The sequence below is a fragment of the Anopheles gambiae genome, chromosome 3 (assembly GCF_943734735.2).
Source record: "Anopheles gambiae chromosome 3, idAnoGambNW_F1_1, whole genome shotgun sequence".
Classification (NCBI taxonomy): domain Eukaryota; kingdom Metazoa; phylum Arthropoda; class Insecta; order Diptera; family Culicidae; genus Anopheles; species Anopheles gambiae.
The window spans coordinates 11,191,104-11,206,459 of NC_064602.1; the positions used below are offsets into that span (position 1 = coordinate 11,191,104).

At 48.9% G+C, this 15,356-nt stretch overlaps 5 protein-coding genes across 6 annotated transcripts; 3 read left to right on the forward strand and 2 right to left on the reverse strand.

The window, feature by feature from the left end:
* Positions 1–47: 47 nt before the first annotated feature.
* Positions 48–3,937, reverse strand: LOC1277479 (palmitoyltransferase ZDHHC3-A). The gene is made up of 2 exons (XM_316952.4): positions 3,141–3,937; positions 48–3,036 (listed from the first exon to the last, which is right to left on the reverse strand). Exons 1-2 carry the CDS (start codon positions 3,254–3,256, stop codon positions 2,343–2,345), a joined length of 810 nt encoding a protein of 269 aa, XP_316952.3. The 5' UTR covers positions 3,257–3,937; the 3' UTR covers positions 48–2,342.
* Positions 3,938–5,102: 1,165 nt separating this feature from the next.
* On the forward strand, positions 5,103–11,164 carry LOC1277478 (signal transducing adapter molecule 2). Of its 2 annotated transcripts, XM_061656947.1 has the most exons (7): positions 5,144–5,580; positions 5,671–5,893; positions 7,359–7,519; positions 7,586–7,702; positions 7,770–8,042; positions 8,120–8,182; positions 8,500–11,164. In XM_061656947.1, exons 2-7 carry the CDS (start codon positions 5,851–5,853, stop codon positions 10,084–10,086), a joined length of 2,244 nt encoding a protein of 747 aa, XP_061512931.1. In that variant the 5' UTR covers positions 5,144–5,580; positions 5,671–5,850; the 3' UTR covers positions 10,087–11,164. The 2 variants fall into 2 exon arrangements, with proteins under 2 accessions (XP_061512932.1, XP_061512931.1); XM_061656948.1 differs by having other exon boundaries at positions 5,103–5,893.
* Positions 11,077–12,451, forward strand: LOC133393210 (uncharacterized). The gene is made up of 2 exons (XM_061656953.1): positions 11,077–11,465; positions 11,525–12,451. The coding sequence occupies exons 1-2, from the start codon at positions 11,400–11,402 to the stop codon at positions 12,326–12,328; spliced, it is 870 nt and encodes a 289-aa protein (XP_061512937.1). The 5' UTR covers positions 11,077–11,399; the 3' UTR covers positions 12,329–12,451.
* Positions 12,452–12,459: 8 nt separating this feature from the next.
* LOC1277476 (bis(5'-nucleosyl)-tetraphosphatase [asymmetrical]) lies at positions 12,460–14,045 on the reverse strand. Its single transcript, XM_316948.5, has 2 exons — positions 13,219–14,045; positions 12,460–13,082 (listed from the first exon to the last, which is right to left on the reverse strand). Exons 1-2 carry the CDS (start codon positions 13,389–13,391, stop codon positions 12,830–12,832), a joined length of 426 nt encoding a protein of 141 aa, XP_316948.4. The 5' UTR covers positions 13,392–14,045; the 3' UTR covers positions 12,460–12,829.
* A 7-nt stretch (positions 14,046–14,052) lies between these two features.
* LOC1277475 (mediator of RNA polymerase II transcription subunit 30) lies at positions 14,053–15,332 on the forward strand. Its single transcript, XM_316947.4, has 2 exons — positions 14,053–14,187; positions 14,269–15,332. The coding sequence occupies exons 1-2, from the start codon at positions 14,067–14,069 to the stop codon at positions 15,135–15,137; spliced, it is 990 nt and encodes a 329-aa protein (XP_316947.4). The 5' UTR covers positions 14,053–14,066; the 3' UTR covers positions 15,138–15,332.
* The last annotated feature ends 24 nt before the right edge of the window (positions 15,333–15,356 follow it).

Below are 15,356 nucleotides of genomic sequence, written 5' to 3' on the forward strand. Positions count from 1 at the left end.
ATGTGATATCTTAAAGAAACTTATCAGAAAAAAACAACAGCAGTACATTTAATTGCACATCAGTTGATACATTTATTTGCGGATCACAAAAATATAATGTTGACGCATATGTTTATCCTTCCTCTTTGTTCACGCCACACAATCCTGTGCTGAAGCATACCTGTGTATTCCATTCCACACAATTTTCCATTCTCTGTGTGTCTACTACCTTTTGTATTATATGCGAAAAAATGCAATCTGTGTCACTAATTGTATAATTCTTGCACCCGTATCTCCGTGTCCACGGGGGCCTCGGTAAAAAAAAAATCTGAATGTATTACAAACACATTTTCCCCTCCCCTCCTATTGCATACGACCATGGAAATAGTACTGCCAGTATAGTTAGTTGTTAGTCTGTATGTATGTATGTATGTCGTTAAAAAAGCTACACTGATGGGATTCGAACTGATTGGCTCAGTAAAGTTGTGATTGTGAACTATGTACAGCCGTACGAAAGTGATCTCGCGATGGACACTGTCTAGCATTTTGTTCCTATATATTGCTCATCTACACTTTATACTACTACTGCTACTACTATTGCCCCATTCCTTGTGCAAATGATCTACTAAGTGCAGCGGGGATTGATGCTTAGGAATCGGTTTAATCTAGATCGAAGCACAAAAATGTTTGAAACACAAAAAGCCGCACAATGGCTTACATCTTTTAAATTATTTTAACCTGACGAGCTGCTGCTTAATACGATACGAGTTAAAGAAACGATTTTTTTTGTAATACTATATGCACTGTACACACACAAACACATGGGCAAAACACAACCTCTGTAACGTTCTCCGAAATGGAAACTGCTCTTAAGGTCTTATTAAGAATGATTTGCTGCAACGAACGCAACCGAACCGAAGAAAGTAGAAAGTAATCAACAATTTAGAAGGTGCTGCTATAAGCTCGGTTAAATCGATCTCGATCCCTCGTGCAGGCCTTGAAGAGTGGACGAGTGTGCGAGGATATTGCGATTTTGTTCTTCTTTTGATTTGTTTGCTAAATTAAACATACTTTTCAGAGGGGATTGTTTTTCTGTGTGCAAGTTTTGAGGGCAGTGATGTGTGAAGCGTGATTTCGATGAGGATGTGCGCGTATCTTCTAAGAATGATTGCCCGACCCAACCCGACACCTGGGCAAAATGCATCTACATATTTGTTCGTGATTGTTTGTTGTTCAATACGAGGTCAAGAGTTGCCATTGTATAGGAAACCACCATTGGTTGGTCATTTGTGTGCTTTTCACTACCGCTTTAAACGCACCAAAAAAACGGGTAATACGTCATAAATCGAAACTATCATCTTTCTAGCTTAATTAAAAATCGCTCCTAAAAACTAACCTAGAACAGTGTGTGTGTGCTTAACCAAACGAATAACCGGAAACTATACACACAAGAACCAAACCTATCACAAAACTAGAAGGGTGCTAGTTGAACTCGTTCAACGTTACCGAATAATATCAGCGCCTTGGGACTTATACTACTGTGAAAATTATTTAGATACGTGGAGTTTAAATACCTTTACCTCACTTTGGTACACAAATTTACATCAATTCCTGAACAATTCTGCTGCTCGCTGTACGCTCCCCCATTTCGCACCTAATTCAGGTAGGTAGGCTGTACTGTTTTTTAGCTTGTTATCAATTTTAGACAGGTTTTGTCAAGGAGGGTGGTGGGTTGAGTGTTATCGCTTTGTATAGCTATTGCATTAGCTATTGCTTAGTTTACCTTTCCCTGTTGGTGGCATAGGACCACATTCTTAGAGAATGCCTTACAAGTGTCTCCTGCCCGGATTAATGCAAAAAAGGAAAAAAAACCTCTTAGGAACAAGAAAACATAAAGAAACGAATAAATTAACAGAAAGCTTTTCCTTCCTGGGCGTAAAAGCGGTTCGCTCGTCGTTCGATAGAAGAACCCTTTCGAGAATATGCATGTACAACGCTCTCTCTTTCTCTCTCTCTCTCTCTCCCTGTGTTTGTGTTTTCCGAGTCTTTGGTCACGCGAAGGAATTTGCGGCCTGGGAAAATTGGCAGCCACTCACCGTCATAAACAAGCGCTCACCAACACACGCACACACATACCGTGGTGCCTTGATAATAGGTAATGGAAAACTAATTAGCCCAAGGTGCGATCACAAATGCACGATAATGCAAATGAGGCACACCAAATGGGTCAAACGTGTGTCTGGTCTGGCGCTTCGGCCCGCCCCCTCCACATCGATTGGAATTTGTTTCCCAGGCATACCTTTTTTGCCGTCGGTTTTTGTTCTCTCCCCTCCCTGTTCATCGTGACCGTTTAGGGAGCGGTTTTAAACGTCGTGGCTCAGCAGCGGCACATCGTGATGCTTCCGGTTGAGGCTGGTGCAGGGCAGCATCCACAGCATCGGATGCCCCCGGCCACAGACCTCCGCCAGCAGCGCCATCTTCGGCCGGTGGATCCGGTACGGGCCCTTCTGCTGTACCGCCTCGACCGCCGTCTCGTCGTACAGGATCGCGTGCATCTGGTCGACCATGATCGCCACCACGAACAGCCCGAACAGGACCGACTCGAGCAGCAGCAGCACGCTGTGCATCATGCGCGTCTGCGCCTGGGACACATCCGCGTGGCAATCCTCGCACGGGTACATCCACGAAATCACGATCAGCACGATCGAGTACACGGCCAGCGCACACACGTACATCAGGAACTGCAGAAAGTACTTCTGGTTCCGCTCGCCGACACAGTTGTTAATCCACGGACAGTGGTGGTCCATCCGGCGGATGCACCGCTTGCAGATGCGGCAGTGGTGCGCACGGGGCGGCCGGTACGTCTCGCACCGCGTGCACATCGTCCACTCTTCCCGCTCGTGGCCGTAGTTCTTCTCCGAGTGGAGGTCCGAAAAGTCGATCCGGATTTGGGGCAGCGGCACGGTGCCCGGATCGAGCAGGACCGCTTTCAGGTGGGCCATCGCCAGCAGGAACACGATCGTGTTGAACGCCACCACATGGAACGGTGCCCAAAGGCTGGCGAGTGGAAAGAGATAGGAATGATTAGATTAAAAGCGCAGAAACAAAGGTGCATAAGTTTCGATAACGCTTATCATCGCGGTACCCCCTCCGCTCCTTACCTGTTGGGCATCGTTTGCAGAATTATCCAGTGCGTTACCACATAGTCCGCGTGCAGGACGGTCATGTAGGTGATCAGCACGCACACAATACCGCAGGGATCCTTCACGAAAGCCATCTCGATGATGACACGGTGCGGTTGCGATTGGGAGCGCCTGCAAGCGCCGATTGCGGACCGAAATTGCGTACCACCGTGGCGCCGTTGAGTAATTGATAAACGAACCACAAGTCGGGGGGCCGCCGCTGGTTTATCTCTGGGTCGCTTGTAGCTGGCAGTCTTCCACCACTTCTCTTCAACCCGTCCACGACCACAAAACAGCGCGCACGTACACAACAAGCCTTCACACTTTCACAACACACGACGAAGCACACAGTAGCCACAGACTTGACTTCCTACTCCGCTCGGTGGAGGGGGCCCTCTTGCAGTAGCTCTTCCACCGCCCGCATTTACCTTTTCACAGACACAAAAAACACACACACAACACACTACGACCCTACGACCCTACGACGACGATGACGGAAATACACTGTAGCTGCTCCTCGTCCGCAGACCAATCTTCCTTTTGGACCATCGCAATCGAATTCACAGCGCCCGGTTTCACAATTCCATCGACAATGTAAATCGGCGATTAATCTAACCTTTTTTCCTTCCCTTCCGGGGACCAACTTTTTGACAGCAAACAGCCCTCCCACAAAGCCGACACACAAAACTACGGAGACCCGTCGTCCGTGTACCGCGCAAGAGCAATTCAAATCTTGTGTTCCACAATACACCGAACGGGGGAGGGTTTTGGACCAGCATACGCGTATACGCATCAGCTGAACATGTATGCGGTAGTGTGTGCGAGAAAGAGAATGCGAGATGGTGTGTACAAAAGAGACAACTACACTCACCAAGGAGAACTGTCAAGCGAACAATGTACACTGGTAAGTATTTCCAAACCAATTGGATTTTTGAAATTTATTCCCAATGAGCGTTTCTACATACACCGAGAATGCAGCTGAGAAAATAACTGACAGTATGCTTTGACAGTGACTGACAGCATTTTCGGTGAGAGAATTCTCCTCGGCATGCAAAGAACGATTTAGCTGAGAAAATATTGAATTGGCAGTTTATAGCGATCGATCAATAATAGTTTGCATTTTTGCCGTCTAATAATCGTAGATATATTATTAAAAAGTAAAAGAAACTTTTTTGACTTCATTTTAGCGATTAAAATGGATTTTTTCAACATCATTTTAAAAGTCTCATCTCGGCGCTTTTCAGAGCTTCTACACACACCAGCGTGAGAAACCGGTTGTCAATTCTCTCACAGCCATCTCTCAGCTGCATTCTCGGTGTATGTAGAAACGCTCAATGAGACATTTTGGACCTAGCTTGAACAAAAACTCGACTTTCATACTTTATCTTCTATACCGCACTTGCTTGTACTCATTCGCGAGCATTGAAATACACTCTCCCGATTTCTTGTTCTTGCGAAGAATGTATGTGTGAATAGATGTAGCGTTTTTCTCTGAATTCGTATTCATATTTGTTGTGTCCGCACAAATTAGACATAATACGTGTTGTACGGCACAAACATAATATGTGTTTTATTCCTACCTTTGGTATGGGTAATACAATAAACACGAGTAATAAATAATATACATAACACACGCAATGTAGGGAGAGGACGGCTGGTCCTTCTTGTTTTAACTTGTCCTGTATTGTTTTAACTTACTGGTTTTCCATACAAAAACATTCTGAAATTTTTCTCGGCAAGCCATGAGATTTTTGTGAAATTTTTAAACACTTTTCCGGAACGGAATGGAATGAAAAACCTTTTCCTATACAAACGCATGCTTTTTAATTGAACTGTCGAGCCAACAATCGAGCGTTTAACTAAAAAGCATGCCAACTAAGAAGCGTTCAACTATTGAATTCTGACTGTAATTTGTTTATTCACTCTCACTTTACAGTGTACCACCGTCGCCGTGCATATTATGACAGCTCGCGGATAAATAAAAGAAAAGCACAACACCCAACACCGCGAAGAAGAGGCAAGAGCAGCAGCCTGTCATTTTGGTCGATTTGATTCATCATCGCCTTTTGGGTAGAGGAAAAAGTTGAAATTCCCGGAGCACATCACAACATTTTCGGGCCGCGAAATTATGCACCCTTGCCGTGTAGTGTGTCGCCAAGATTGAGCAAAGCGTTGTGCGAGTGCGAGAAAATCTGAAGCGTGTGCGTGTGAAAGTAATTCTGTGCGAAACGGTAATTTACACTTTGCATCATTTCCGCAAACCAAGGGGAGCAGCAAAACGTCAATTTTGTGGAAACAAAAGAGGGCGAGAAAGTAACCAACACTGAAGCAGAAAAGCAAAAAAAAAAACACAAATCCTTCCCGCCCAGTGGGTCCTAGCCGAAGAAAGTGATCCGTGTGCGTGTGTGTGTGTGTGTTTGTGCGTATCGAAGGCGAAAGTGGACCCCGTGCTGTGAAGGAGACCAAACACTAAACCAGTTTGCTTTCTCCTCCCACTTCCCTCCTACAGTGTCTCGCTCGGTGCAGTGATAAGCGGGCGACGCGAGAGCTGAACAATCCCCACACCCGAACCTCCATTCGGGGTCAGTGCTTATTGGCCGTGGACATCGTGGCACTGCAGGGAAGAAAAGGAACAGCGAACAACAGCGACAGCGATCCGCGGACCAGCAACATCCGCCACGCTACAAACATGAGTCTGTTCGGAACGACGTCCACACTCAACGCCGATATAGGTTGGTATGAGAGTTGCTCGCGAAGGACAACAACTTCGGCCCATGTGACACGGTGGCTGGGTTGCAAATGTTTAGCACCTTGCAGCCCCTTCGTTGCAATACAGAAGAGAAAACATTATCTCTGCATCCCGCTGTGTGTGGTGCATGGCTCTGTCCCGCATTACGCACCAATATCGCAACGCATTCCTGCAATTGGGGTTTATTAATTAAATTAGGATGTGCAGGCAAAGGCGCGCGCGCTGCTGCCACTTCCCCCGATTGCGGTGGCAAAACGACGGAAGAAATGGTTCCCGGGGTGGCAGCAGTGAATGGTGAAACCTGTACCACATCCAATCTCCCCGAGGAGGTCAGCCGCGCTTTAGGTACAGCGTGACGTGACACCCTTGATAACACGGGGCCCGCCCGAACGGGCAGAAGCATACTTTGTTAATGACGCAGGAAAATCAATACGAAGTAGCAATATGAGAGGGAATGAACTTAGAATCCATCGCCTGCCTAGAACCGTAACAATATGCTGCTCTGTCTTATTACTTCGGGGTACACACAACTCCAGCGCAACTGGACAAAGCTCTGGCAAAGTTCAATTTACGCCCTTGTTCCCGTTTTCCGGTGCGCTCTTTGTACTGCAGCCTCAGAATTAACCAGACTGTTTGCTGTTTATTTACATCATCTTTCGCGCTTCCACGTAGCAGAAGAAGAGCTTAAAGATAAAGATTATGGTTTGAGAAGAGGTCAGAAAACGCACACTGCAAAGTGCGATGACTAATGCGGCCCGCGGCCGCCTGCCTCATCAGCCTGCCCTTTTGCGTAGACGCTTATCTCGTCTACTCGTCCGTTTTCGCTTCGGGAAACCTTACAACTTCTAATCGAACGGTTTCGTTTCACCGTGCGTTTTTGTGTGGTATTTTATACGACATTTTCGGAAGCTACAATCACCATCGAAATACTTTTGGTGTCAGTTTGAGCTCATTATTGAGCCAATTTTCAATTATGCTAGAAACTTAAATTTTGAAGATTTGTTTTGTTTTGGAAAACGCTTGCTCACATCGAACAAGCTATTATTGCACAACGCGAGCGGCTGTGATTAGGCTGTGATGAATCATTTGTACGGATTCGATGCGGCATTGCCGCCCGGTCGAATGATTCGCCCCGTTTGCGTGCTGTTTCGGGTGCTGATCGTGGTGATAAATGATACGGACTGGGCGCAAAAAAAACACGTTCTAGAGGTTGAAATATGACCGAGCGATGGGGTTTTTTTTTATGCAACATCAACCGCAGATGTACAATTCTCGGTTACATTTACAGCAACAAGACAAGATTGTACCCAATAAAACAAGTTTTTGGTGAGATTTTATGGATGTGCAATTTAAATTGATGAAACGAATAAATGACATGAAATAATTGTATATTAAACATGTACCATTTTTACTTATTTATTTAACATTTCGTTTGCTTTATGTTGTAGAGAAAACAACAAGCGAAAACAATACGACGGAAAATTGGGGCCTCATACTGGACATCTGCGACCGGGTAAACAATGGATCGGCCACACCGAAGGATTGCTTAAAATGCATCATCAAACGATTGAATTCGCCCAACCCGCACGTGGTTATGAAAGCAATAACGGTAGGATCAGGAGGTGATTTAGCGTTTACAAACATTATTCATCGTTTATTTATCACAACATTTCAGCTGCTCGATGCATGCGTTAACAACTGTGGCAAACAGTTCCACCTGGAAGTGGCCTCGCGGGAGTTTGAAACGGAGTTTAAGAAGCTGTTGCAGAAAAGTCAACCCAAAGTGACCACGGTAAACAGAATGAATGCAGCATTGTGAACGCCTTTTAATGTATTGCCCGCGTCTTTCTATTCTGCAGAAGCTAAAACTTACCCTGAAACGTTGGGCCGAGGATGTGTTCAAGTCGGATCCGCAGCTCGACCTGATACCGTCGCTATACAGGAAGCTGCGTGACGAAGGGCACGACTTTAACGACCCGTCCGCCACACCAAAGCGCGAAACGACGCTCAGCAAAGACCCGAACGTCGTGTCTAGTCAGCAGGAGGAGGACGACATTGCGAAAGCGATCGAACTGTCGCTGAAGGAAGTCAAAAACACGCAATCTCCGAAGATGATGTCATCGTCCGGAACGGTATGCAGTGAGGGAAACCATTGTTAGGGTTAGGGTTTGATGCAATAGTAATAATGTGTTGGTGTTTTTTTCCACAGAGCGCTTCATCTTTATATCCTTCCGCTTTGTTATCTACTGCGCCAGCGGCAGAACCGAGGAAGGTAGGTCATAGCATATTTAAGGGTTTTTAGGTTTAACAAACCAAACAAATATTATAAGATTTTCCAGGAGTCCTAATAGCTGTGGGACACTTTATTGACTCTTTGTTAATTGATATAAATTTAATGTAATGGAAATTGTAATCTACAGCTCTCTTATTGAACAAATCCAATAGTAATATCCTAGGAGACTGTCATAGAATCCAATTTCCGCCATATGAAGTCCACTTCCCATAAGAATGAGTGAAGGAAGTGTCCCACAACTATGAGAACCCCTTGAAAACCCTGTAACATGTTTTTTTCATTTCCATTTCATGCAGGTTCGAGCGCTGTACGATTTTGAGGCAGCCGAAGACAATGAGCTAACGTTCCAGGCCGGCGAAATCATCATGGTGCTGGACGATTCCGATCCAAACTGGTGGAAGGGTCAGAACCAGCGCGGGGAGGGTCTTTTCCCATCCAACTTTGTCACCGCCGACCTGTCCGTCGAGCCGGAATCGCTGGCGGCGTCCGGCAAGGGCGCGAAAAAGAGTGTCCAGTTTTCGGACGAGCAAAAGCAGGACGGCGCCAAGGACGGGCAGCAGAAGCATCTGCTGCAGCCGGCGACGGTGGAAATCAACGAGGAAAAGATTGACCGGCTGCTGCATCTGATACACGAGGCCGATCCGGAGGATCCGTCCCAGGACACGGAGGAGATGCTGCAGCTCGAGCAGCTGGTCAACCAGATGGGCCCGATGATCGATGCCGAGCTGGAGCGGGTCGATCGCAAGCACGCCCAGCTGACGCAGTCGAGCAGCGATCTGGTGGACGCGATCAATCTCTACCACAACCTGATGCGCGAACCGGACCGTTCGGCGATGATGTCGATGGGTGGGCCGGTGCCGGCCGGTGGTGCGTACGGTACGCCCGGCGGCTACCCGGGCAGCTCGATGAACCCGATGTACGGTATGCCGGCAATGTACCAGAGCCTGCCGGGTGTGGGAATGTACCCGATGGGACCTTCGCAACCGCCGTCAATGCCGGGGTACGGCATGACCCATCTACGGCACGACATGACGCAGATGAACGTTGGCACGATGCCACAGTTTCCTACGCCAGCGCAACAGCCGCCACCGCAGCAAGCTGGCATGCATCATCTTTCTCACCAACATCAGCCTCACTCCATGCAGACCGTGGCGCAGAACGGTCCCACCACCAATGGAATGCTTTCGCAGGGCGCACCACCAACCACGTCGTTGGCTGGAGTTGGCAACCAGCAGCAGCAGCAGCAGTCCACGACGTCGGTCGCTCCACAGACGATGCCAAATATGCCGATGCCTCAGCAGCAGCAGCTCGGGGGAATGCCGCAAGGATTTGCCAATCCTACGTCACCTCCGCCTGTGGGAATGTCCGGCGGTCCGCCATCGCACCATCAGATGCAACCGGCACCACCCAATCCGAATCAACAAACGCTTCCGCAGATGCGACCGGGCGGAGGACAGCCTCCCGTCAGCTATCCGAGTTACGTCCCCCAGCAGCAGCAACAGCAGCAGCCACCAGTGTCCCAACAGATGCCACAAACCGCCATCCCGCAGGGAATGCCGGGCGCTGGTGGACCACCACCACCATCAGCCCAACCGAACGCGAACCATCATCCAAACCAGCAGCAGATGAGCATGCCACCGGCCCACTATCCTCCCACATCTGGTGCACCAACTCACCATCATCCGCAGCAGCAGCAGCAACAACCGCAGCAGCAACAGTTCATGCCACAGATGGGACCACCGCAGATGACCAACTTCCCCCCGATGGGCGCCCCAATGAACATGTTCCCGCCCGGTGGGCCCGGTGGAATCGGAGGACCACTGTCCATCAACACGAACCACCAGGGACCGCAGAACATTCCCATCTACCAGCAGCAGCGGTAAGCTTCGGACGGTCGGAAAACGGGAAGCGGGGACAGACCCAAGGGAAGGCATCCGTCCCGATCGCCCAACAAAAACGACACATTTTGACCAATGCCACTTTTTTCGGTTCGATAATCGGTATGGGTACAAGGGAGGTGTTTTTGATGTTCGCCTAGCGGTTTTAGTCGGTATTCTTTTTAACTGAAACTTTCCCTTTAAAAGCCATAAACTGAACGTGGGACGAGGAGCAGAATTGGTTTGTTGTTTTGTTTACCGCTCGATTTACTCTGCTGGCGGCAGTGTCTGTGTGTATTCGAATTGTGTAGAGTTTTGGTTTTAAATTACGGTTCGGCATAGAGGCTCTTGGCCTTTCGCAGGGCCAAAAAGGGCTACAATGCCACAGCAATGATATTCCTTTTGAGATAACAACAACAAGTCCCCTAGGCACACCCTCCCTCCTCATCCTCCTCCTTCGTTCACCAAGTGCAAGGGCATGAGGCAGTGGACGTGAAGCGCGGATTGGGCAACGCTGTTTGCCGGCAATAATAGAAGTAATGCTGCATATATTACGTTTTTGAAACAGTATAGCGATACAACAACAACAAAAAAGGCTTCTGTCAGTGTGATTAGGCGGAAGGAAGGAAGGGAGAAATTAATAGCGGAACCTGTGTTGAATTATTAGTAGCAAAACGCACGTGCGTGTGTGTGTGAGGGCTTATTTTTTGAACATTCGCAGAATCTACAAACCGATTAGAGGGAGGAGTCCGTTAGCGTTTAAAGCAAAAAAAAAGCAAGGGAAGAAGAATATATAGTAGGATATGTATTTATATACGATATCATGAGGCGGCCGGCCGTTCGGTATGGTGGGGAGGCGTATTTGTTATCTACCCGCGTGGCTGTCGCAAAGGAAACCCGGAAGAGTCGCCCGGAAGGTTGTTTTGTGGGTGGGTGGGCCCACCGTAAAGGGGTGAACATTTATAGATGGAGGCGAAGAATTGATGCAAAACCGATGATAGACGATGCTGTATAATAGTTGAGCTACGTACATACTACACACAACCTACACATTGAAAAATAAATATACTAAATTAATAACAAACTGGTTTGTTTTTCCTGTAAAACAATTGTTTGCAAAAGATTCCAAAATTGAGGACCAAAAATTCAAATCCTTATCACTAAAAAAAAAAAACCGCCAACCGTCGCACCAGAATCGCCTGTAACTTCAAGGGTTTACGAGCCGGCGCGCGGTGAAGCTGTCAAAGTTTATTTATGTTGTTGTTTTGAAAGCCTTTCTTTTGCATCGCCTACTGCTCCAATCCGGCACACACTACACGATGTTTGCAAGATGTACATCGGCATTATTGCGGAGATATTGCTCCGCAAGCAATTCTTCAAAGCTGGTAAGATTTAGTTCACACCGTATCAAACAATATAACAACAAACCACGTGCACATTGTAGGCCGAAGCGATTGCAGCCTCCGTGGAAGGTGCGGACAAGGAAAGCATCAGTGCGCTGCTGGTCGCCGTGCCGGAACTCTCCAAATACGCCCCCGAACAGTGGCACCGCACAGCGAAACTGCTCAGCACGGAAGGGCTCGAGCTGGAAAAGACACTCTCCATCATCGGCGGCCACCCGGCCATACTAGTGCGGCCGGTGGAAAAGATCGCGGAAAGCTTGCACTGCTGGCGGTCGTGCCAGTTCGGGGACGCCAACATGAAGGTGCTGGTGTCGGCCCATCCCTACCTGCTCGATTACACCAACCACGGGCAGCTGGCGCAACGGGTCGCCTTTCTGCACTCCCACTTTGAGACGCGCAAAAACGTGTACCGGCTGTTTCTGGCCGCCCCGAACCTGCTGGTGGACGAGCAGCACGTGACGGAGGCAAAGATCGCCTACCTGCTGCAGGCGATGCGCCACGAGGTACTGGAGGTGGTGAAATCCAGCGCCTTTGCGCACGATCTGGACCATTTGCGCTGCCGGCACACGTTCCTGGAGCGGCTGGGACTGTTTAAGCCGCGGTCGCTCAAGGCGGAGAAAAGCACACCGACGGGCAATCCTCCGCTGCACCAGATTACGGACACGAGCGACAAGCGGTTCGCGGTGAAGGTGGCGTACGTTACGCTGGAAGAGTACGAAGTGTTTCAGGAGCTGTACCGGCGCGAGATGGAGCAGGACGAGCAGGACGAAACGGACGATGAGCTGGAGCGGGAGGAGGTGGAAAGTGAACCAAAGCGCAGTGCGTACCATAAGAAGGGCAGATAGGATGGGAAAGGTGACTTTCGTTTTTTTATTTAAATGTTGTCCAATAGCGTTGCACCAGTTACGCAGCAATAAATGCACGTGGACGTCGCGTCAGTAGTCAAAGAGCTCGTAAAATTAAGCAAACCTGATCATCGTCGTCAGAGTATGACTCTCATTTATTCGCTCGGTTTAAAGTGAACAGTTTTCACTCGGCATATATCATATATAATCGTGGCTAAAGTTTACAGTACAGTAGGTCATAGAGAACAATCGATAATTGTCAATTATCCAATTAGAGAAAGCGATTGGCGCGCGCGCACGTGTCTATGTGTGTGTATATATATGTATGTATGTATAGAGATATACGTGTAAAACTGCATAGCGCGGAACAAGAGACGGTGCAAGAGACGGATAAATAGACTTGTACTCGATCGAAACACGCAACCACACATACACGCGGTCACACAAACACACACACACGTCCACTCTCTCCTCCAACCCCCCCCCCCCCTCCCCCGCCGTTCACAGCTCGTTTGCCTTAATCTTAGCATCGAATGCGCGTACCATCTTCGCGAAGTCTTCGTAGCCCGCAATTTGGATCGCTTCATCACAGTCCAGCCACTTCATGTCCTGGTGCTCGTCGGACAGCTTCGTCTCCTGGGCGGGATTGCGCAGCTCCGCCAGCCAGTAAACGACCACCTTGTCGTGCCCCTTCACTTTGTACTCGAGCGTGCACGATTGCTTCCGGTGAATGTTTAGGTCACTTTCGGCGTATCTAAAAGCAAAGCGAAACAAAGCAAAAACATCAGCATTGTTATCCGCACCAAACAACCGCGGGAGGGGGGAAGAATGTGTGACCTTGCGACAAGATGCGCCGTTTCGTTGTTTCACCCTCCTTTTCTCCTACTTACCCGGCTTCCTCGGTCGTTTCCCGCAGGGCCGTCGCATAATCGTCCTCCCCCGGATCGACGTGACCTTTCGGTGGCGACCAGTGATGCTGGCCGTACGAAGCCTGCAGCATCAGATACTCGATACGTTCGCGCAGTCGGCGAAATATGAGAAAGCCGGCCGCCCGTTTTGCCATTTTGCTGTCCTTGTGTTCAATGGTTAGTCCTTTTTGGGGCACGGAATCACACGCGAAATCAAGTTGGCGGAGCGCAGGAGCGACGGGCGGTGCGACTCTCTACTGCGGATGAAGATAAACTGTGCGACTCACCGATACAGGCACTGATTTTCAGGGATTAAGGCTGCGGCGTGTGTGTGTAAGTGTGTGTGTGAGTGTTTGGTACGGTGCACTTTCGCGGAACGGGGAACGACGTCGCGGGACGTGAACTTTGTCCGATGCAACGCGGCGTGTTTGAAATGAAATCACGAGAAACAGTGCAGCGCAGAAAGCAAAACAAAAAGCATCTGACTGTCAGCACAGGGTGACACTGGTAACCGTTGACCGTTGGCCGAACCGGCTCAAAATGATGCAAATATTGAAAATAAATGCCATTTCATGTTTAAAAATTCAGAAAAAATGGTTTTCATGCAACAATTTATTTCTGGAATTTTACACAAAATAATTCTTAAAAACTGTGTAAAATATCTAAAACCCGATTACCGGTTCGCGGGCCGCGTCACATCTCACCGTGCAAGCTGTCAAAACATCAAGCTTGTGTACACACGCACACACTGTTCGCCGCATTCGGTTTGTAAGCTGAGCGAAGGTTTGCCGGAAAAGTTACAGAAAAAGGCAGATTTTAATCGCCCCACCATGGCTGGCCAGTTCCCGGGAGGATACCAGAGCCCCAGCGGGCACCGGGGCAACTACAATAGTCCCATCATCCAACAGCACCTAAATCAAATGAACGTGCCAAACCAAATGGGCATGATGGGTGAGTAGAGGAGTCATCCGGCCGCGTACCGTTCCGTTCCGGGATGCATTTTAACCTTCCAAAACTCCAATTCCACTACAGGATTCAATCAAAACAACATGATGAACAGCCCACAGATGCAGGGTGTACCGGGGCAGGGCAACCAGGACATGGGGCTCAATCCGGGCATGATGCAGCAAAACCAACAGCAGCAGCAACCCGGCCAAGGAATGCAACCTAACCCTCAGCAGGTTGCGACAAACCAGCATCAGCCCGGTGCGAATCAAATGGTCGGACAGAATCCAACGCACCAAGCCGCCCAACCATCCCCCCAGATGGGCATGCAGCAACAACAACAACAGCAGCAGCAACAGCAACAACAACAGCAGCAGCAGCAACAACAAAGCAGCAATGTCGGACCCGGCAACCCGATGAACAACCCCCAGTCACAGAACCAATCCGTCCCGCCGAATCAGCCCGGCGCAGGGACGGCGGTACAGCAGCAGCAGAAGGCCGAATTTAACCTGCTCTCGCTGTGCCGCATCGGGCAGGAAACGGTACAGGACATTGTGAGCCGCTTCCAGGAGGTGTTCGGCATACTGCGCTCCATCCAGCCCCCGAACGGGACGAACCAGGGCCAGCTGTCCAGCAACGACAAGAAGGCGAAGGTGCAGGAACAGTTCCGCACGATCCGGCTGCTGTTCAAGCGGCTGCGGCTGCTGTACGACAAGTGCAACGACAACTGCCAGCAGGGCATGGAGTACACGCACGTGGAGAGCTTGATACCGCTGAAGGGCGAGCTGGAGCGGACCGAGCCGGTGCACACGGAGGAGTACAAGAAGGCGCTGCAGGAAAACCGCGAGCTGGTCGCGATGGTGCAGCTGAAGAACAAGCAGCTGCGCGAAATTATCGACAAGATACGGCTGACCATATGGGAGATTAACACGATGCTCAGTATGAGACGGTGCTAGTCGGATGGATCGGTGTGCAGGAGGGCGACACTCTGTGTAGGGTATTATTGATAGTGTAATAATAATTTTCCACTTAAATTAACGCTCCGAAAACAAACGCTCGTGTTTGAATGCGTTTACTCAAAATGTAGGGCCGACGACTGCAGCAGCCCGCGGGCAGAAATGATATTTATAAATGGATATTTTTAGAAAGCATTTCGTTCTCCCATTAATGTAAGC